Below are 19,810 nucleotides of genomic sequence, written 5' to 3' on the forward strand. Positions count from 1 at the left end.
ATGCAGAAAACTGAGCCCAGGAATGTGGTTCTTAGCTGGAATTTCAAACAGCGTGGTCTCAGGATCCCGTGACTGTACCAAGCTGATCCAATCGATTCTTCATCATCATCATTATTTTTGAATGAATGAATGTGAAGTCACTTAGTCATGTCCGACTCTTTGCGACCCCATGGACTGTAGCCTACCAGGCTCCTCTATCCATGGGATTTTCCAGGCAAGAGTACTGGAGTGGGGTACCATTGACTTCTCCAGGGGATCTTCCTAATCCAGGGACTGAACCCGGGTCTTCTGCATTGCAGACAGACGCTCTACCATCTGAGCCACCAGGGAAGCCCATTATTTTTAGGGCCTGCCTAATAGTCCATTATATTGATGTAACTCCCTGTAATTTACTAACAGCCCTCCTACTGCTGAGTATTTGGGCTCTTTCTAGTTTTTTACTTTCATCAACCGTTCTGCAAGGTATAAAGCTTCTGGATTCTGTGGCATTATTCCCTTACCAGGAGTGGGTAAGGGTTAGGTTAGTTTGTGTTCACACAGTAGACCTCATTATGGCAGTTAATTCACGTTGAGGTAGTTTTCCTGAGAGGAAGTGCAGGCATGGGGGCAGGGCATCTGTGAGGAGAGAAGGCAGGAAATGTAGGGGGTGGGGGGGGTGAGGTCTCGGGCCAGGCAGAAAGTTGGCTCCTGATTGATTTTTGTGGTCTTCCCGTTGTGGGGGTGGGGGTGGGTCTCTGGCAAGCCCCAGGGACTGGGCAGGCCTGTGGGACCTGAAGCTGCTGTATGTTGGAGAGGAGTGCCTGTGACCACTATCCCTGGGGTCACAGCAGCACTCTGGCCCTTTGGCAGCCGCTCTGGCCAGCCTGGGAGGAGTCAGCTGGGGATAGGCAGCATGTAAATATAGATCCGGGGAAGGAAGCCAGGCGGCCCAACCCTGCGCTGACCTCTCTTGGGAAGGTTGGAGGGCTGTGGGGGTGGGGTGGGGAGGGATTATGTCTTAGCATCTTCCTTTCCAGGGATGGGTAACCCCTGACCCAGCAGCCCTCTGGAATTGCTGGAAGTGGCTGGGGGAGGGGAGGGGACAGAGCCTCCACGGGGATCACAGTTGGGGGCTAGTGAGAAGGTGGTCAAGAGATGCTGTTCTTCTATGACCCATGGCAAATTGCATTTTCTCTCTGGCATTTTTTTTTCTTTTCTTTTTCTTTTTTTTATTTGGTGCTCTGGGTCTCAGTTGTGACACGCGGGATCTAGTTCTCTGAGCAGGGATCAAACCTGGACCCCCCTGTATTGGGAGCTAGGAGTCTTAGCCACTGGACCACCAGGGGAGTCTCTCTCTGGAAATTTCCCTTAGAGGTGCTGTCCAGCCTGATGAGTCCCAGCTAGGAGGCTAACTGGCCCAAAGGGACTTGGGGTTCACTGTTCAAGGGGCAGAGGGCAAGGCCCCTGGAAAGTCCCTCTCCCCACCTCCATGGGTCTTGCTTATTTTGCAGAGGCGGGCTATCGGGGCATAAACTTGTCTTCCTTTGCTCTTTCACTCCCTCACTGGGTGCTGGCCCTCCCCACCAGCCCTGCCTCTCCCCTAACTCTAGTGCCACTCCCCTCCCCCAGCCCAGCCCACCTTGCCCCCCTCCCCTCTCCTCCCAGGGCCACAGCCCTGCCCCAGCTCCACAGCATATATTCCTTGTCGGCCTCATCCAGCCCAGACCCCTGGGACTCCCCCAGCTCTGGGAGGGGAATTCCAGCACAGTCTTCACTCTACCATATATGCATTTATTAGTAAAACCTATTTCCCACCATCAAGGGGAAGGATGCTAGCAGAGTGACTTTTTCCACTTGGCAGTGATCAAGGAGCAGAGGGTGGGAACAGGGACATCCCATTCAGAATAACAAGACCAGTGGCTAACTGTGCCAAACTCTTGCTTAGGGGTCTGTGCTAAGCAATCACTTTACAGGCACTGTCTCCTTTAATCCTTATAATGATCCTACAAAGTAGGTACCATTATCGTCCCCATTTTACAGATGAGAAAACTGAGGCATAGAACAGTGAAGTGGTGGGAAGCAGCTGTCAGCCTTCAAGAGGTACCCGAGAGTCCTCTCTCAGCCTCCTGTCTTTTCTGTCACACCCGGATCCCCAGTTTCAACCATCTCTCACTGCTTCCAGTTCTTTCAACTCTTTTTATATTTTTCTTTTGTAAAAAAAAAAAAAAAAAAAGATTTTGCCCATATTCTGCAGCTACCACTGTCTCCTACCCCAGTTGGTCGAATTGGGATTCTCTCCAAGATTTGGTTCAAGTGGAGTTGAGGACAGCGGGCCTTTAATCAGGGTATGTGTGTATGCGTGTACATGTGCGTAGGTGAAGTACAATGAAAGCTCTGAGAATATACAAGGTATAAATTACAAACCTCCCTCTCTCCCCTTTCCCATCTCCTCCCTATCTTCTCGTCCTCTTCCCACCTGCCTCCAAATCAAGAAGACTGTACACTGCCCCCACCCCCAACCCCAGGGCAAGGTCTTGTCTCAGTAACCTCTGTGGCCACAGGGTCCAGGGCCTTTGGTATATGTTTGTGGAATGAATGAATGAGTGAATAAATGAGAGCATGGGAGAGAGAGCAAGCACTCAGGAATCCTGAGTCCCAGCCCTGACTTTATCCTCACCTGATCCTTGCTGTTACCAAGATACCTCCTCCGCCCAGAGGAAGAGGGTCCCAGTACGAGCGGAGAAGGGGAAGAGAGGGACCAGCAGGCACATCTCTAAGCCTGGAAAGGTGGCTGACTGAAGTAGACTCTGGTCTCAGAGGTCAAATTCCAGCTGCATGGCTCAGGAGCTGGGTAACCTTGGGCAGGCTTGAAGAGTGATGACTATTGTCTAATAGTCTGTTCAGATTTTACAGAGCCCTTTTTTCACATTTATCTTTGGTGCTCAGAGACCATCCTGTAATGTGGGTAGGATTATCAATATACCCACTTTACAGATAAGGAAGCAGAGGCTGGAGAGATCCAGGGACTTCCCCAGGGTTATATAGCAAGCAGGATTTTGAATCCCCCCCCACCCCCCACCAACTCCCACCTTGTTACTGCCGCTGTCTGTGCCTTGAGGAGGTAGGACTTAGATTTCAGTCTTCCAGGCCAGGACCCTCAGGTAGCAGTGTGGCCCAGGAGGGGCTGCACAGCGAATCCTCTACTTTGGGCCCCACTGGTCATTTCCATCCAGAAAAGCCAGTCTACCCTTCATGCAAAGCTTCCTAGACACCCCTTCCTTCCCCGACCCATGTCCCCGGGACTTCAACTGCTGCCCACCGGGCACCTGGGAGTCCATGAGGTGCCCAGGAACTTCTGCTTTTCTTGGGAGAACGGGGAAGTGCAATGGTGGAGGGGGCTCTGGGGCCCAGGCTCTCCCCTCACACAGGCATGGCCACCTCATCGTATTCATCCTGACCATTCTGCTCATCCAAGTTCAGTTTGACATCATCAGCATCCAGCTGTGGGAAGAAGGAAGGACAGAGGGTGAGCGGCTGAGGGGCCACGTGAGCCCTCCCCACTGCACGGAGGCGCTTCTGGAGTCAGCAGAACCTGTCTCTCCCTGAACCTGGGTCAAGTCTCCCATCCTGTCCTTTCATCCCCTAGGGATGGTCTAAATGAGGAGTTTCCTCAGGGTTAGGAACGCCCGGGAATCTGGTCCCTGGTGGGGGAGGGCCTCCAGAAGGCAGGCAGGAGACCCCTTCATGTGGGCAGTGCTGCAGTGACCTGTGTCACGTCGTGGAAGCATTCTGGGAGGAGTGACTGGCCAGATGGTTTGGAAGACCAAGGGCTAACCGCTCAGTGGTCAGGACAACCCACAAGCAACACATCCCGTGAGCCTCCTAGCCCTCTCACCAGCCCTGTCACTGTTCCTCTCTTTCCAGGGGAGGATGCCTGAGGTACAGAGCAACGAGGCCACTTGCTCCAGGTCACCCCCCAGGACATGGCAGGGCTGGGATGAGGAGGCAGGCAGGATACCCAGGCCTTGATCACGGCGTTCTTCTGCCTTCCTTAGTTCCTAGACCCCACCCCCTCCCACATTCTCCCAGTGCCACTGATGACCCCTCTCTGCCCTCTGCCTGGAGTTGTGCCCTCTGGTCAGAGGAAATGCGTGAGGAAGACAGGCGTGGAAGCAGAGACTCACAAGCTTGAGCTCCATGTCCCGGAAAATGAATGGTAGCAGGAAGCGGCGTAGGGGCACCGTGAGGATGAGGACGAAGGGGAGGGCCAGTGAGATTTGTTTGATGCTCCTCACTACCCACAGCACCACCAGGCAGACAATCTGGGTGATCGTGAACAAGTGCATGCGCCAGGTTTTCACCTGCGGGCAGAGGCTGGGGTCATCGCCTGCCCGGCCTGGGCACCCAGACCCCCCACCCCACCCCACCCCAACCTGGGCATCCAAGACAGCCGCGTACCCTCCTGGCGTAGGGCACTTCTGGGTAGTACTTGCGCGGCTTCAACAAAAGCAAGACGCGGTCAAACAACTGGATGCCACTGAGGGATGTGACCCCCATGTAGAGGAAGATGCCGAAGAGCACCGCCAGGGGGATGTGGCGGAGGACGGGTCCCATGAGGATGGACACACCTGCGGGGAGAACCACGCGCTCTTAGCCCCCAAGGATCAAGGATCGGCACCAGCAGGGGCTGAGGAACGAAATCATAGGGATTATATGGAACTCCTTCTGTGGATCCTCTTTTTTTTTTTTTTTGGCCATGCCACATGGCTTGTGAAATCTCAGTTCCTCTACCAGGGACTTGAGCCTGAGCCCACAGCCATGAGAGTGCCGAGTCCTAATCACTCGATGGCCAGGGAACTCCCTAGATCCTATTGATAGATGTTATCCCCATTTTACAGGTGAGGAAACAGACGCAGAGAGGGGAAGCAACTTACCTAAGGCTACACAGCTACTAAGTGCAGAGCAGGGAGACAAACTCCTGCCTGCCTGAGTCATAGCCTACTCCTTTAATCGAGGGAGTTACGGAGGTCAGAGAAGCCCACCTTTCCTCCTACCCCAGTCCAGAATGCCTCCATCACCCTCCACCTACCCAAATCCCAGGTCTCCTCCAGCTAACATCAACTTCGCCTCCTTCAGGAAGCTTCCCTGGCCTCTCCAACAGTGACCATGGCGCTGCCCACACACGGAGCCCGTTGGACTCTGGGCTGCTCCAGAACTCAGACCCCTGACCCTCTGTCTTCACCTCAACCATCCCCTGCTCCAGGAGCCCTGCTTTTTGTATCAGTCACAGAGTGGCTGAGCTGGGGAGACCTCGGGCATCTAATGAACCCTCTCTTGGTGCAGACAGAGAAACTTGAGGCCCAGAGATGAGATGGGATGCCTGGTCAGCAGCCAGTCAGGGCTGGAATCACAGGTCATTGAACTGTTGGAGAAGCTCTGACTGCAGGGTCTTGTCTAGAGAAGTTTCTAGCAAGTGGTCCCCCCACATGCCCTGCACAAATGCCCATCTCAGTGCCTGGGGTATTTCCTCCAGAATTCCCTCATGTGAATAATTGACTCTAGGAAGATATGGGCAGTGGGTGTTTGGGGAGACCTGGCTGCAGGGCCAGGACTGGAGGGACACTGGATGCTAAGGGGCAGAGCCAGCAGGGTGGTGGAAAGTTTGGAGAGTGTGGCCAGTCTTCACTCACCCACGAGCACAGCGACCAGAAGTCCACTGATCCGCTGTTCCTTGACTCCCTGAATCTGGGATACAGCCCCTGGAGTGCTGTCCTTGCTCATGACAGTGAGGGCATTGGCATGGGTGACAGTGCGCACCGTAGTGGCACTGAGCCAGGGCATCCCAAAGATGGCACCCACCCCACCCATGCCTATGATCAGCAGCAGGTCCAGGTGGAAGCCAGAGCCCTTGACCATCTTGCGCTCCGGTTTACTGATGATCAGCCTGGGGGTGTGGAAGGTGGGGAGTAAGCAGGGCTCTCCTTCACCCCAACCGCCCTTCACCCCTCTTTTCTTCCCCAGACTTGGGTCCCTCTACTTCAGTTTGTCCTTCGTTGCCCTTCTCCCTTGGAGTTCCATGCTCCACCCCTCAACCCCCCCGCCCCCATCTTGACAGTAGAGACTCTAAGAGCAGAAAGGTCTTCCTCATCGCCACAAACACCCGCCAGCAGTTCTACTCAGAAACTGAAGAAGCGTACACTTCAGAAAACCTCACCAGTGCAGGCCCTTTCCAAGATCCAGCACCTAATTTTACAGTTTTCATTTTATATTCTTTTTCTTAAAAAGCACCCCTCAAATAATGTCATGTCAGGTCCCACAAAATCTGGACCTGCCCCTGCCCACCCATCATTCCTCTGAGCGCTTAGTCCCTTGTCTGCTTGGAGCTTGTCCCTTTCTCTGCCTCCGACCCTCCCAGGCCCCATCCCACCCTGGCTCTTACGTGGTGATCTGGGACTCAAGGAAGATGAGAATAAAGACCAGCAGGGCAGGCAGGGCAGAAGCAAACATCATCCAGATGGGAAATTCGACATGTATGCCTAGTGGGTGGATAAGCCAGTCTCGCTCCGTGGGGTTAGATACAGAGAGGCCTTCAGGTACACTGAGTTTCTGTGGGATGAGAATGCTGGTGAGAACACTTGGGGGTAGGAGGATGGGGAAAGGTGGGGACCGAAGGAGCCAGGGTCCTGGGCACTTGGGAACTTATATTGAGCATCTACTTTGTACTCCATAACTGTACTAGGCCCTTTACATACATTTTCTCATTCCCTACTTTATGGATGAGGAAACAGGATCAGAGAAGTTATGTAGCTGGCTCTGCATCGCACAGCTATTTGGCGGCAAAACTGAGATTCAAAGTCAGGACAGCCTGGGCTCCAAAGCAGATCCTTTCCTATCACCCTGGATTAAGAAGTAAAAGGAGGCCACCTGACCCAGGCCCTTGCTGCAGCCAGAGGGGTCCTGAGGGGCTGTGGGAAGAACACGGGGCTCCCAGGGGAGGCAGGGATAGGGGAGGGGTAGTTCTAGCTGGCTTCAGGCGTGGGAAAGCGGTTTGGGGGAGGGGGCATGCTGGGGGAACGAAATAAAGTGGTAGGGTGGGGAGAGAGGGTCACCTGGGTGTAGGTGTCCTGGATGAGGGCATCCACCATGACCATGATCAGGATAGAGATAGGAACCCCGAAGTCCCCAATGAATCGTCGCAGCTGAGGGCAGGTGGAGGGGCCAGCGGTCAGTGCCCAGTGGCGTCCCACCTCCCACCTTCCACGTGGCCCCACTCCTGCCCCATCTTCACCAGGAGGCACCCACTCTTCTCAGGGGGTCCATCAACATCTAATGACCTGTCCTGTGCCTCTACATACCTGCCTCCTTTCTTGTCCCCCTGGCCCAGCTGCACCCTGGCCCCACAGCTTCTCCACCCCCTTCAAAGAACTATCCTTGGCTCCCCACTTGGGTCCTCAGCCTGGATGTGCTGAGAAAGGGATTGTCTCAAGGGTAAAATCCTACGTGATGAGGGGGCCAGCAGAGCTTGGAATTGGAAATGGGAATCTAGGGTAAGAAGGGGAAATGATGGCACTGGGAAAGCTGAGGCGAGTGCCTTGGAGTTGGATGAGGCAGTAAAAGCAAGGACAGGTGGGGAGGGTGTGCTGACCTTGCCAGGGAAGTAGGAGCTGTTCTTGAACTTGCGCAGCATCATGGCGAGGAAGAAGGTACCAGCCATGAGCACAAGAGAGAGGAGGGCTGTGTTGGGCAGGGCGGCCTGAGGTTTGGGTGTTGTCAGCACATCGTGGTCATAGTTCTTCTGCAGTGGATGATCCTGGAAGATCTGCAGCAGAAAACCAAGGCATCCTGTTCCTTCCCATCCATCCATTCTCCAACCATCATTTATCTATCCATCATCCATCCCATGCATCTCTGTATTCACCATTTATCTCTCTATTCAGCATCCATTCACCAATCCATCATCCATCTACCTATCTTATTCCTCAGTTGTCATGGAAACAGAGAGGCAATGGGATTCCACAGCTTGGTTTTCAGGACTGAGGACCAATCTAGGCTTGGGTGGGGCAGACCATGGAGGAAATGAGTCTGTGTGTGTGTGTGTGTGTGTACATGCAAGCAGGGCCTGGGAACCATGAGAAGGCTGGAGGGCAGGAAACAAGTGCCAAGGAAGTTTCTAAAAAGACTTGGGCTCCAAAGACTTGAAAACTGAAATACCCATCAACCAGCAGAATCAGGGGTAGACGTAAAGTGTTCACCCTTCCTCCATATAAAATGGAGACCCAGAAGTAGGCATAGTTCAAGGTGACAGAGCTGAGGAGGCGGGGCACGTGCTCTGCAGGCCCTGTGGTTCTTAAGGGCGATAGCAGGAGAGGGAGCGGCAGGGTGGGGCTCCAGAGCCCCCAGGACCTCTGCTACCATGCCATGCCTACTCGCTCCAACATTCAGTCTCACACACGTGAAAGTGCTAAGTCGTGGCCAGCTCTTTGTGACCCTATGGACTGTAACCCACCAGGCTCCTCTGTCCATGGAATTCTCTAGGTAAGAATACTGGAGTGGGTGGCCATTCCCTTCTCCAGGGGATCTTCCCAACCCAGGAATCAAACCTGGGTTTCCTGCATTGCAGGCAAATTCTTGACCATCTGAGCCACCAGGGAAGCCCATTAGTCACTGTCTGTGATTATACACATGGGCCGTTGCATGCAGAAGGGCCCTCTCATGCACAGTCATGGTGAGAATACCAGCCCACAGACAGCTGGTGTCAACATGGATGTGGTCACAGTCACATTCCGTGAAAACATGGCCACATAAATGCCAAATAGACACTAGTGCAATGACACCCACAGTCACATAGCTTGTGCACAGTCACACACACACACACACAGACGCTCACGCCTCTAACACTCCTGCAGCCCTCACCGTGACCAGCTTGTAGAAGGTCTCATAGATGAAGATGAGGGAGATGAGGAAGGAGAAAATCTCCTGGGTGTAGCGGGAGATGAAGCGGACCAGAAAGCTGCCCTCGAAGGCCACCACCAGCACCACCAGCAGGATGAGCCAGAAGCCAATCCACACACGGCCCACAATGTACTCCAGGTTGTTAGTCTGGCAGAACTGTAGGGTGGTCAGAGGGAGCTGGGGTCAGACACATGGGCCCAGGCACCATGTGTTAAGCAGGTGGGGTTGGGGGCCAGTTACAGGGTCACAGTGGGGCCAGAATACAGTTACCGAGTAGAAGGCTTCCTCAAACACAAGCAGGGGTCCTGAGAAGCCCAACACGAGCAGGGGCTGAGCCCCCAGCAGGGAGAAGATGATGCCCTGCAACGCAGTGGAGAGGAGCAGTTCCGACACCCCTATCATATTCTCGGTCTTGTCTCCTGTGGGTGGAGGTGTGGTCAAGGTCAAGATCATTTCACGGGTAAGCTGACATAGGGGGTCCAGGGTGTCAGATCGGGGCAAAATCAGGGCTGATACGTAGGCCAGAGGGTCAGAGGTGAGGGTTAGTGGGACACATGGAGACACTGACCCAGGAGGCCGCCGAAGGTGATGGCGGGGGTCAGGGCGGCAAAGTAGATGAAGATGATGGCAGACAGGACCTGGGGGCTCAAGGCATCTGTGATGTCACTCAGGTAGCGGGGGTAGCGGCGCCGGATGTCACGCACCAGTCCCCCGAAGAGCTTGCCTGTCCGTTGCAGAGGGTCTTCTGGGGTGTCCCCTGGACCTTTCTTCACATCTGTAGTGGAGACCATGTCACAGAGGATTGAAGGGGGAGGTGAGGGGAGAGGGGAATCGAGGAGAAGATGCCTGATGGGAATGGGGTCATCTGGGAGGCTGGGAGGGATGAGGACAGGGAGAGGGGAGCCAGGGGCTCACAGGGCCATGCTGGGGGTCTGGGGGCTCAAAAAAACTTGGGCTGGGCAGGGCAGGGCAGGTACCTAGGTCCTTGAAGATACTGGGGTCGGGCTTGGCAGGGCTGGGCAGGTAGCGTCTTCTCAGCAGCTCTTTCTGCACAGGCACCAGACCGAGCAGGGCCTTCTCAGAGGGGGCATCCAAGGGAGGCAGCACCAGACTGCAGTCAAGAAAGCCCTCTAGGGACTGGACCAGCGTCTCCTTGCTCTGGGCTAGGTATGCGTCATTCCAGAACACCTGAGGGCAGGAGAGAAGGTCAGAGCCACTAGGACCTGCTGGATTCAGGTCCACAGGAGTCCACAGCCAAGGCCTCTGGGGATCAGAATCCTTTCACCCAGCTCCTGCCAGCTGAGATCTGCTTTTCCTGCCCTGTCCTTCCACCCATCCACTCTCTACTGAGAAAGGGTAGACAAGGCCCTCAGTGGGGAAAGCAGAAAGAACTAAAGTGAACCAAGTGGCTTGTAGCAGACCAGATGGAACAAGAGCAGACCAGGCCAGCCCTAACCAGGTAGAAGCAAGACAGAGAGGGCCAGACTAAACCAGGCCTGATCAGGCAGGGCTAGGCCAGAACACGGGCCTGGACCCCCCTGAGCAGACAGGATAGATCCAACGGAACGGGCCAAACTAGTGATGTTAAAGTAAGCCACACCTCCCCTGCCACCCAGGGCCCCCGGCTCCCCCGGCCCTCACTGGCCCCTCCTCACCCTCTCCGACATGAGGGTGGCGGCAGCTCTGCCCAGCTGGGTGTAGTTGATGTTGGGGCCCTCGGGTCCCAGCAACACAATGAGAAAGCGCACAGGCACTGCCGGCTCCTCTGACCCCTCTGGCTTTGGCTCCGGCTCCATCGGCTCCTTTAGCCTCACAAAGCCCAGCACTGGCCGCTTTAGGAACCTGGCACAGCCTGGCAGGTGGATGAAATGGGGTGCTGAGGCCCGTGGGGGAGGTGGGGGGTATGGGGCAGTGCTGGTGAGGTTCAGGCTTATGGAAGGGCAGGAGGTGGAAGCAGGTAGTATGCAGGGATGAGGGAAGGAGCCCACTGGCCACTTACCCACAAGCACCAGGGTGGCCTCCCAGTCCTGGGGACTCTTTCCCAGAATTTCAGGTGCGTGCCCTCTTGTGCTACCCTCTCCCTGTTGGGAGGAGGTGGTGAGTAGAGTCCTCGGCCACTGCGGACCCTGGACACCCGAGTGTCCCACCCCCTTTCCCCCACCCGCTCTCATTTAGAACCACATTCAGGTTGAGGGCCTTCCGGCTCTCCTCACATGGCCTCGGCACAGCCTCACCTGTTCACAGAAGAGCTCTGTCTCCAGTGACGGATGCTGTGGGAGCAGAGGCTCCGAAGGGTCCCCAGAATGTGTCACAACCACAGGCTTCACACCCCCCAGGGCCTCCATGTCGCTGGCGTGGCTGCAGGGCACACAGTGGACATGGGCTGAGTAGGCTGCTCAGGCCGGGCTGTTAGCAGAGTGGAGACTGGGACTCACTAGCGTCAGACTAGAGAGACCTAGGGGTGGAAGGAGAATCGGCCTCCTCCGAAGGATGTTGTGGTTGTAAGCGGGTGGCCGCAGTCTGAACTGACTAGGTAGAGCCAGAAGAATGGATAGAGGGAGGGACTTTAAGAGTCTGTCCCCCTGGGGACCAGTGGCCCCCAAAACTGAGCATGGAGACATGGTCACTGCCTGAAAGGTGTCGGAGGCAGGAGCCATGGTGCAAGAAAAGTGGGACCCAGCCTGGTGGGGAGGGGCTCCCGCAGAGAGCTTGGGGCAGGTGGGCTGGGGAGATAGGCCCTGTGGGTGTGGGGTCCAGGGCCCAGCAGGCAGGGGCACCTGTGTTTCAGCAGCAGGACCCGGAGCAGATTGTCTTGGTCGTCTGGCTGGATCTGCCCCTCGAAGGTAAACCTGTCCAGCAACTGGTTGGCCACTTCAGCCAGGGATTTCCCCGGCAGATCCAGAAGGACAGTACCTGCAGGCAGTGGAGGGGTGAGGTGGCTGGCCCTGCCCCGCCCCCCTCCCCCCAGCAGGCTTTACATGCAGAGCTGCAGAGGGTTCACCCACCCTTGGCGAAGGCTTTCTGAAGCTCCAAGAGGCTCCAGAAGTTGAGGTAAGGCAGGTGGGGGCGGCCCCAGATCCCATCTTTGCCCAGGTTCTCCTCCAGCCCCACCCAGCGTGCTGTTTCCATCCATTGTATCTCTTGGTTCTTTTCATCCATCACCAGTTCCCGCAGTTGCACGCACACCTGCGGCCCCACAGGCTTGAATTAGTTCCTCAGGCCCAGGGCAGGGCTGTGGGGGGGGGGACTGGAAGCCCAGGGCACAGTGGGCACTTGGCAGGCCCTGAGGGCTATTTGTCAGAGGCCCAGGGTCCTGGGGCACTCAGGACAGAGGCTGAGCTCAGAGGGGACCGTCAGGGGCTACAACCTGGGGGTGTAGAGTAAGATGTGACACGTGGGGAGATGCTTGAGGGTCCCCCACCTCTGCCTCTGTTCCCCAACTTCCTGACCAGGCTCTTCCCCCCATTTCAGAGGCATTTGAAGATACTCAAAAGGGGTGCTAGAGTGGGCTTGGGAGAGGAGAGGAAAGCCTTGGGACCCGCTGGGTCCGTCTCTTGCCTCTAAGATTTCTGCGTGGGCTCGGCGTGCCCTTGGGTTTCCATGAGGCCAGGGGCCCACTCTCAGGGGCCTAGCTGAGGGCAGACCCAATTTCCTAACTGGCTACACAGTCTGGTGCCCAGCAATGACATGGGGGGCCTGGGGAGGGAAATCTGGGTGGAGGAGAGCATGCATGTAATTCTGTGCTTCTCCAGGGGGCACCTGACAGCCCGGCCCAGGCCAGCGGACCTGGGGGCTCAGACCTCCAGTGGTCAGTTTACCTCTGTCCAGCGAGCTCCCCATGAGTGCAAGGAGGCCCAGGTCTCCCCGCTCACCGGGAGATGTCCTCTTCTACCTATTTCCCAGGATGCCCGTTCCTTCTCTGTTCGTGGAGTCTCCGCATCCCAAAGCTGTAGCTCTCCCTCCGTTCCTCCCCTCCCCTGGTAGAATGATGGGTCCCAAGGGCAGCTCAGGAAAGAAGGTTGGGGGAGGCTGGGGTGCTCACCTTGTGGGTTTCTGGGTGTTGCGATGTGGTGTGGTAGTCCGTGTCTGTCAGCTGGGTGACCCGAGCTGAAAACCCCAAAGCCAGTTAGCGATGCCCCCAGACAATCCCCCCACGACCCTCCTGCCCCATCCCCATGAGATGCAGAGACCACACAGGATGACGCCTCTCTCCTTCTCGTTGCCCCTGGCTGGGACCCTGCCCCACGCCTGTTCCTGGCCCAGACTGGCACTGTCACTCGCCATCTGAGCCCTGTGGAGGACCCCTGGGGCTCATCCCCCCGCGCTGACAGGAGGGTCATCTCCAAGGGGACTGGGGAGTCCTAAACAGCAGTTCTCTTCCCCGTCCTGCTACCTTCTGGGACCACATTCCCTTTTTTTCCCACCTGCCTCAACAATCTCACTGGCCCAGCAGCTTCTCACCACTTCCAAGCAGAGCTCTGGGAGCCAGGGTGGGGGCTGCCTTTATACTGGCCCCCACACCCTTTAGCCCTCATTTCCCAGAGGGGCCTCTTATCTCCTGTATCAATTGCCAGCACTTAAGTCCAGTTGACAGTAAACAGGTCCCCTTCCAGGGCTCCCCAACCAAGACCTTGGACAAGCCCAGGAAGGTTTCCTCAGGTCTCTCTGCCCTGAGGATCCCCGCAGCCCCCCATTTTCAGGACTTCTGGACTTCCAAACAGAACAATGTTCTCAGAACAGGCCCAGCACCTGGCCCGGAAGCTGGATGGGCACAAATGGCATGGGGGCTCATGTCCTCGTTCCAGACAAGGCTGACTGCCCGCTCACAAATCTACGGGGCACAGTAATGGGTGACTGGTCCTGCCCTCCCACTGCCCCTAGTCACCTCCTGTGATCATTTCAAACAAAACTCTGTTTATCCTTCAATCAGCCAGGATTGTGGGAGAACTGGCCCTGGGGCTGGGCTGGTGGAGAGGGGAAAGAAGGCAAATACAAACTCCCCACCTGTCAGTGATAGGGTTCAGAGGGTTCAGCAGCTCATCCCAACAGGAGAGCTGGAGATGGGCTCACCTTCTGCCTCCTCTTCCTGAATTGTGTCACCTTCTGCCTCTTCCATTGGGATACTGACGGAATCATGGTCTTCATATTCCTTTTGCTCTAGAGTCTCCTCCAGTTGATCTTCATACTCCTGTGAGAAGCTGCCATCAGGGCTGGGCTGCAGGGGGCTCTGAAGGTGGGAGTCCAGGGCTGGGTTCCCAGAGCCCCCAGGTAGGAGCCCTGCAGACACCACCAAAGACTCACCTCCGGATCCCCCATGGCGCTGTCCTGATTGTTCAATTGTCTGCAGTGATCTGAGCCCCCAGCATAACCCACACTCGGAGTTCCTGTGGTGGATTGGGGGGAAGGTACAGGCTGGGTGAGGCATGGGGCAACCTGGGGTCTCCCCTTGGTCCCCCAAGGGGACCCCCCCAGGGGGATGCATTTGATCGAAGTGGGATCCCGAGTGTTAGGAGATAAGGGAGGGTCAGAGGAAAGAAGTGTAAGTGGGAGGTTGAGGGGAGGGAGGAGCTGGGTTTGCAGGAGTGAGGGCAGGTGTGCAGGGGCCGCAGACAGTGAAGTGCAGGGAAGGTGAAACTTGGCTGGCATCAATCTCAGGGTGTTTGGGAGGACGGGGGTTGTTCTTCAAATAAGCTCCTTCCTCCATCCACCAGTCCTCACCTGACTTCCTTTTCTGCCCCTCCCCAGGAATCAGCTAACTTCAGGAGATGACCCGTCCCTCTTTCAGGGAGCTTAGCTGAGAGTCTCCACAAAACACCGTCTTCTCCCAGAAATGGCTGCTTCCTGCTGGGCATAGGGCTGCGGTATCCTTAGGAGTGGCTCACAGGCCCTGAATGATGCAGCCTTGCTTCTCTTCCCTACTCCATCTTGACCTCCATCTCTCTTGCTCTCTCACCACCTATCCCACTGGCCTGCTTACCAAGCCCTTTCCTGCCCCAGGGCCCTTGCACCTGCTTTGTCCATGTCATGGATGTCCCTCCCCCGACTTCAGCCCTTCCCACCCCTCAGCTCACACACCAGCTCTTCAGAGTCCCTTCCTGACCTTCCTGACAACAATCACTAACGCAGTCTGTCATTTTCTGGTTTCTTGATTCATTTGTGTATATATGGTCTGAGTGAGTATTAGTCATTTAGTCATGTTATTCTCTTTGCGACCTCATGGACTGTATCCCACCAGTTTCCTCTGTCCATAGAGTTCTCTAGGCAAGAAGACTGGAGTGGGTAGCCAGTCCCTCCTCCAGGGGATCTTCCCAACTCAGGTCTCTTGCATTGCAGGTGAGTTCTTTACTGTCTAAGCCACCAGGGAAGCCCATGTATGGTCTGAGGATGCTTCTAAAAGGGAAGCCACATGAGCACTGAGATCCTGCACGTCTCAATCCCCACCAGATCCACCACTCCTAGCAGAGTGGTTGCCACATAGTAGGCACTCAATAAATACCTATTGATCACTGTGTATAAAATAGATAACTACTGAGAACCTATTGTATTGCACAGCGGACTCTACTCGATGATCTGAGGTGACCTAAATGGGAAGGGAATTTAAAAGAGAGAGGCTATATGTATATGTATAACTGATTCACTTTGCTGTAAATCAGAAATTAATGCAATGTGGTAAAGCAATTATAATAAAATTTTTTTTTTAAAAAGCGTGTTGAAAGAGTGGAAGAATGGCTCCCCCTTGCAGGCTTGGGGCTCTGGGGCTGGGGAGCCAGGATGACTAGGAGGCCAGGAGGCCATGGAGTCCTGCACCTCCGTTTTCTCAGTTGTGTCTCTAGTGGAAAGGAAGGACACCCACCCCAGGAATGTGAGGATCAGCCCAAGAGAACACAGAGGTGCCCTGCTATGGCCCAGACTGGGTGTGGAGGGACATCCTTCTCCCCTTCCCCCACGGCAGGCTGCATAGCGTGTTGTAGTGACACGGATTTGAGTCAGATTGACAACTGTGCCCCTCCACGCCTGGCATAGAGCCTGGGAAGCTGAGATGAACAAGACACTGTTCAGCTCTCCAGAAGCTCACAGCCCTGGCTGGGGAGACCAGCCAGGAACACGTGACAGGTGAAGAGGTTCAGGAGAAAACACGTGCCCCAAACAAAAGCAAGCAGTGAGCAGACTGTGCTGGTTGCCAAGGATGTTTGTTGCAGGAGGGAGAGTAGGACTTGCTGATGGGGTAGAAGGCAGAGTGTCCCTGAAGGAGGGGACACTGGCGCGCTTGCCCCAGAGCACTGGTGGGATTTGAAGGGCTGAGAGATGGGAAGGGCTAGTCCAGGTGTTAGGAATGGTGGCAAGAGGCAGACAGAAGACCATGCCAGAGAAGGCTGGGCACTGTGGAAGGGAACAGGACAGGGAGTATGTACAGAAAGAACTGTACACAGAGCTCTGTTTCTGAGGAATGGATAGTCCTGCAGTCCTTAGAGATAGAGAAAGGGCATGAGTGAGCCCCTGGCCCAAACTGAGGAAGGCAAGGGTCCCTGCCTTGGGGTGGTTGTAGGGCAAATGATGGCCATGGTGGGGAATTCTAAAGTCTGAGGATGGGGTGTCCCTACTGCAGGGGACTTGGCATTTGAGGTCTCTGGTATTGCAGAGAAAACCTTTTTTTTTTTCGAATTATGTTTTATTATTATTGTTATTTTTAAAATATTTATTTATTTATTTGGCTGCACTGGGTCTTAGTTGCGGCATGTGAGTTCTAGTTCCCTGACCAGGGATCAAACCAGGGCCCCCCTACACTGGGAGCACAGAGTCTTAGCCACTGGATTATCAGGGAAGTCCTCATGCACCTTTTTTCTCTCCCTCTTCTGCCTTTCCCTGTCCCCTTCTCCTTCCTCTTCTCCCATCTTTAACCTCTCTCTTCCATCTCTGGTCTTGTAGCCACCTGGGCCTCAGATCTCTAGCCGCTTCCACCTTGTCGACCCTGAGGTACTAAACACCGCCCTCCTCAGGCAGGCACTGTGGTCTTAGTTTCCCGTCTGAGAGGGGAGAGGGTCCCCCCAGAGCCAGAGCACCCAGAAACATCCAGGCTGCCTCTCTGCCACTGACTGGCAGCTCCCAGACTCTCTCTAGGGCTCAGTCACCCCATCTGTACAATGGGAAGCCCTCCTGCTGGGGTCCTGAGCCATCAGTGAGAGAGAAGAGGGGAGAACGTAGGTGTCTTGAGCTCCTCTGGGGCCTTAGAGGTGCACCCATGACCCAGATTGCTGCCTGCTCCAGGCCCAGCCACTCCCCAGCTGCAGGCCTTGCTCTGCGAGCACTGATAAGAGCCTGGACCCCGATGGCTGACTTGTGTCTGGAAGTACACCAAGCACCTGGCCGGCCCACCAGCCAGGGCCAGGCAGATAAAGGGGAGCAGGGCATCTGGGGCCTAGGAGGTGGAACACAGCTGGAAGAGACTGGGAGGGGGAGTACCAGATGACGGGGAAGGCTCCCTGGAAGCACAGGACACCACCTTTGTGTAATCACCCCGACACCATACATAGCTGCGCTGTCTTATCTCTGATGATCCACAAACCACTCTGAAGTGGGTAGTGTCATTAGCCACACTTTACAGATGAGAAAGCTGAGGTTCAGAGAGGCTTACCTGCCCTGGTTCCCTAGCAGGTAGATAGCAGAGGGAGCATTAAACCCTGGCCTATCTTGCTCCAGCTTCCGCTCTAACCATGGTGCTTAATTGCCTCCCAGAATATAAAACATCTATTAACTGGTTTAGTATTTGTGACTAAGAGTATGGGTTCTGCAGTCAGGCTGCCTGGGTTCAAATCCCAGCCCTGCCACTCACCGTGTGACCTTGGGCAAGTAACTCAACCTCTCTGTGCCTCAGTTTTCTCATCTATAAAATGGGGGTAATCATAATGCTACCTCATAGCTCAGTTGGTAGAGAATCTGCCTGCAATGCAGGAGACCTGGGTTCAATTCCTGGGTGGGAAGATCCTCTGGAGAAGGAAATGGCAACCCACTCCAGTATTCTTGCCTGGAGAGTCCCATGGACAGAGGAGCCTGGCAGGCTACAGTCCATGGGATCACAAGAGTAGGACATGACCTAGCGACTAAATCACCACCGCCATAATGCTATCTACCCCATAGACCTGTTGCAGCATTAAGAAAGTTCATGCATATAAAGCACTCAGAATAGTGCCTGGCCAGCCTGGATGGGAAGGGAACTTGGAGGGAAATGGATACATGTATATGTATGGCTGCGTCCCTTTGCTGTTCGCTTGAAACTGTCACAATATTGTTAATCAGATATATCCCAATGTAAAATAAAAAGTTAAAATGAAAAAAGAGTAGTGCCTGGCACATAAAGAGCTCTCTTTGAATGCTTGCTATCATTAGCTCTGCTCCTAGAGATGAAAGGCAGACTTGCTGTCTTCATTCCCTTCTGATTTTCCTTCAGTTCCTATAGAATTAACCTGTGTTTGGAGACCTTCAGGTGATGGGGGACTCCTCCTTTCCCTCTCAACACCCCCGAAGATGGGGACAGCGCCAGGTCTCCTTGGCTAGAGTCCCTGGAAATGTTTCAAAATGAGCAGCGTCAGCTGACAATTTTCCTCCTAGGCAGGAGACAGAGTGGCTTGGGGATCCCCATACATGGAGGAAAGAGGGGGCTGGGCGGCTGGGAGACCCTAGCCTGTGTGATTCAAGGGGCTGGTAAATAGGAGCCTGACAAGGACCTACACCTGGAGGGGAATCAGGTTCGCCCCTCCACATACACACTCACACACCTCTGCTGCCACGTGCCAGCCTTTTTTCCCCTAACACCTGCCGCCCCACTCTTCCTGGCTGTAGGTGCCAATGGGCCTGTGCCCTGAAGGGTAAAAACACACATGGTAACATTCTCACCCCACCACTGGCACCCCTTGGGGGGCCAGCACCCATGCCCACTTGGGCCCAGATTCAGGTTGGGCACCTGCAGAAACCTTCAGGACAGGAGCCTCAGGACCACCCCAGCCCCTCCCTGCCCTTCTCACCTGCTCACAAGCCTTGAGGGTCCCTCGGCGAGCTTCTGCAGCTGCCAGTGGCCTCTGCGCCCAGATGAGCTCACACCTGCTCCAGCCCGCAATAGGTCCCGGCTCCCGCGCCCCGGGGGCAGCTCCCAAACCCCTGACTCATGCCCCCGCCTCCTAATCTGCCCGCCCCACGGGCCCTGGGAGCCCCGTCCACCCCCCCTGCCCTGCTCCCGCTGGGTGCCTGGTAAACAGAGTTATCTCTCACCTACATCTGGACAGCTGTGAGTCCGGCCCACCCCACCCAACCCCACTGGCCAGCCCCCAAGGCCTCCCAAGTCCCTCCTGGCCCCTCCGATTCTCCTGGATCTTCCTTCGTGGACTAGCCTTTGATGACTGGGTTCTTGGAGCACCCAGCCTCCCGGCAGGTCCGCCCCAACCTCTGGATGCACCTGTCCTGCCTCTGTCCATCCTCACTCTGGCCAGACCCCTCTGCTCAGGCCCCAAGCTGCACGGGTGCTTGCTTTCTCCTCCCTCTGTCCTGGTGCCCTCCCTCGGGGGTTCACTCACTCTTCCTCTGTAGCCATCCCCTCCACCCCCAGGGGAACCAGCTCAAGCAGCCCCTTCCCCTTCTTGTCCCAGGCTAGGGCAACCCAGCCACCATCTCCTCAAGACTGCAACTGGCTCTAAAGAACTGGCACCTGGATGCTAAGACGCTGCCCCTCCGTCAACCTGAAACAATCTCAGGTCAACACAAACAACATCCCCACACGGTGCTCTGAGCTCACAAAGCCCCAATGTCTGGGCACACTGGCTCCTCTGTCGACAGCCCGGCCCAGGCCCCCGGGCCAGAGCAGCCGCATTCTCGGCCCCCGCCGTGGCCC

The 19,810-nt window shown here is 55.6% G+C and overlaps 1 protein-coding gene across 2 annotated transcripts; it reads right to left on the minus strand.

The window, feature by feature from the left end:
- Positions 1 to 2,197: 2,197 nt before the first annotated feature.
- SLC4A1 (solute carrier family 4 member 1 (Diego blood group)) lies at positions 2,198 to 19,492 on the minus strand. Of its 2 annotated transcripts, XM_061392057.1 has the most exons (20): positions 18,951 to 19,492; positions 14,233 to 14,315; positions 14,002 to 14,119; positions 12,974 to 13,038; positions 11,937 to 12,117; positions 11,709 to 11,844; positions 11,166 to 11,289; positions 10,931 to 11,012; positions 10,587 to 10,783; positions 9,909 to 10,119; positions 9,500 to 9,706; positions 9,202 to 9,350; positions 8,893 to 9,087; positions 7,625 to 7,798; positions 7,089 to 7,178; positions 6,419 to 6,585; positions 5,670 to 5,923; positions 4,438 to 4,607; positions 4,164 to 4,340; positions 2,198 to 3,480 (listed from the first exon to the last, which is right to left on the minus strand). In XM_061392057.1, exons 2-20 carry the CDS (start codon positions 14,245 to 14,247, stop codon positions 3,400 to 3,402), a joined length of 2,793 nt encoding a protein of 930 aa, XP_061248041.1. In that variant the 5' UTR covers positions 14,248 to 14,315; positions 18,951 to 19,492; the 3' UTR covers positions 2,198 to 3,399. The 2 variants fall into 2 exon arrangements, with proteins under 2 accessions (XP_061248041.1, XP_061248042.1); XM_061392058.1 differs by lacking the exons at positions 14,002 to 14,119; positions 14,233 to 14,315; positions 18,951 to 19,492 and adding an exon at positions 13,356 to 13,485.
- Between the last annotated feature and the right edge of the window lie 318 nt (positions 19,493 to 19,810).

Source organism: Bos javanicus, chromosome 19 (assembly GCF_032452875.1).
Source record: "Bos javanicus breed banteng chromosome 19, ARS-OSU_banteng_1.0, whole genome shotgun sequence".
Taxonomy (NCBI): domain Eukaryota; kingdom Metazoa; phylum Chordata; class Mammalia; order Artiodactyla; family Bovidae; genus Bos; species Bos javanicus.

Excerpts from the sequence above, each read along its gene's own strand:
- SLC4A1 (XM_061392057.1), bottom strand. Across the intron at positions 10,784-10,930 it reads GGCCACCCTGGTGCTTGTGG|GCTGTGCCAGGTTCCTAAAG; the intron begins GTAAGTGGCCAG and ends TCCACCTGCCAG. Across the intron at positions 7,179-7,624 it reads GCTCCTACTTCCCTGGCAAG|CTGCGACGATTCATTGGGGA; the intron begins GTCAGCACACCC and ends ACCTGCCCTCAG.